Here is an 818-nt window from a genome sequence, read left to right as displayed (position 1 = left end):
AGTCTACACACATGAACCACAGAAAACTTCAGCTTTAGGTTTATTAGACTTTAAATTATTTTAGCAATAATCTAAGATGATTTAAAGATTTATTTTATTTATAATAACTTTAAAGTTATATTTTACTTTGTTCAAATCAACACTTTTACAAAGACAAAGTGTCTTCAATAAATCATGTGATGGACTGAGACATGTCCAAATGTCTCTGTGATCTTCATCTGCTGACCGGCTCTACCTGGTAACTGATGACATCACTCCCTCTCTGCTCTCTGATTGGCTGCTCGGTGGCTTTAGTCTCCAGCAGCTGATCAGCTTCTGTCAGTTGGTCTCTGAGCTTCAGTCAGAACTCTGATCTGATGAAGATGAAGCTGCTCCTCTTCCTCAGCTGTGTCCTCTCTGTGTCTGCTGAAGGTGAGTTTGAGTTGTTTACAAACAACAAACAAACAACAAACAAACACCAGTGGGTCAGCAGGTCAATAATCAGTCTGTGTTTCAGGTCTACACGAGGACCTTAGAATCGCTGGCTGTTCAGAGTCTGATGGAGAGTTTCTGTATGCTCTGGATGGAGAAGAGATGTGGTTCGCTGACTTTAAGGAGAAACAAGGAGTTTATCCTCAGCCTCCTTTCATAGATCCTATCACATACCAGGAAGGAGTTTATGAATTTGCTGTGGCTAACCTACAGGTCTGCAAATCAAACCTGGATGTCTGTCGTCGTGGTATGAAGGACATTCCTGTGGAAAACGGTAAAAATAAATAAAACTTTAAACTTGTTTTTTGTTCAGCTGCTCACTGTGAAGAAAATAAACTGTTTATAAC

General features: G+C 39.6%; 1 protein-coding gene across 1 annotated transcript; it reads left to right on the top strand.

Annotated features, from left to right (window-relative positions):
- Positions 1 to 199: 199 nt before the first annotated feature.
- On the top strand, positions 200 to 745 carry LOC106511724 (RLA class II histocompatibility antigen, DP alpha-1 chain; the record flags this gene model as incomplete). Its single annotated transcript, XM_014000469.1, is given in 2 exon segments — positions 200 to 411; positions 497 to 745. Coding segments are annotated over 2 exon segments (304 nt in total), but the record flags the coding sequence as incomplete, so codon positions are not given.
- Positions 746 to 818: the final 73 nt, after the last annotated feature.

Source organism: Austrofundulus limnaeus, unplaced genomic scaffold (genome assembly GCF_001266775.1).
Source record: "Austrofundulus limnaeus strain Quisiro unplaced genomic scaffold, Austrofundulus_limnaeus-1.0 Scaffold3137, whole genome shotgun sequence".
Classification (NCBI taxonomy): domain Eukaryota; kingdom Metazoa; phylum Chordata; class Actinopteri; order Cyprinodontiformes; family Rivulidae; genus Austrofundulus; species Austrofundulus limnaeus.
The sequence above is the reverse complement of the archived record's forward strand: the minus strand, read 5'-3'. Positions and strand labels throughout refer to the sequence as shown.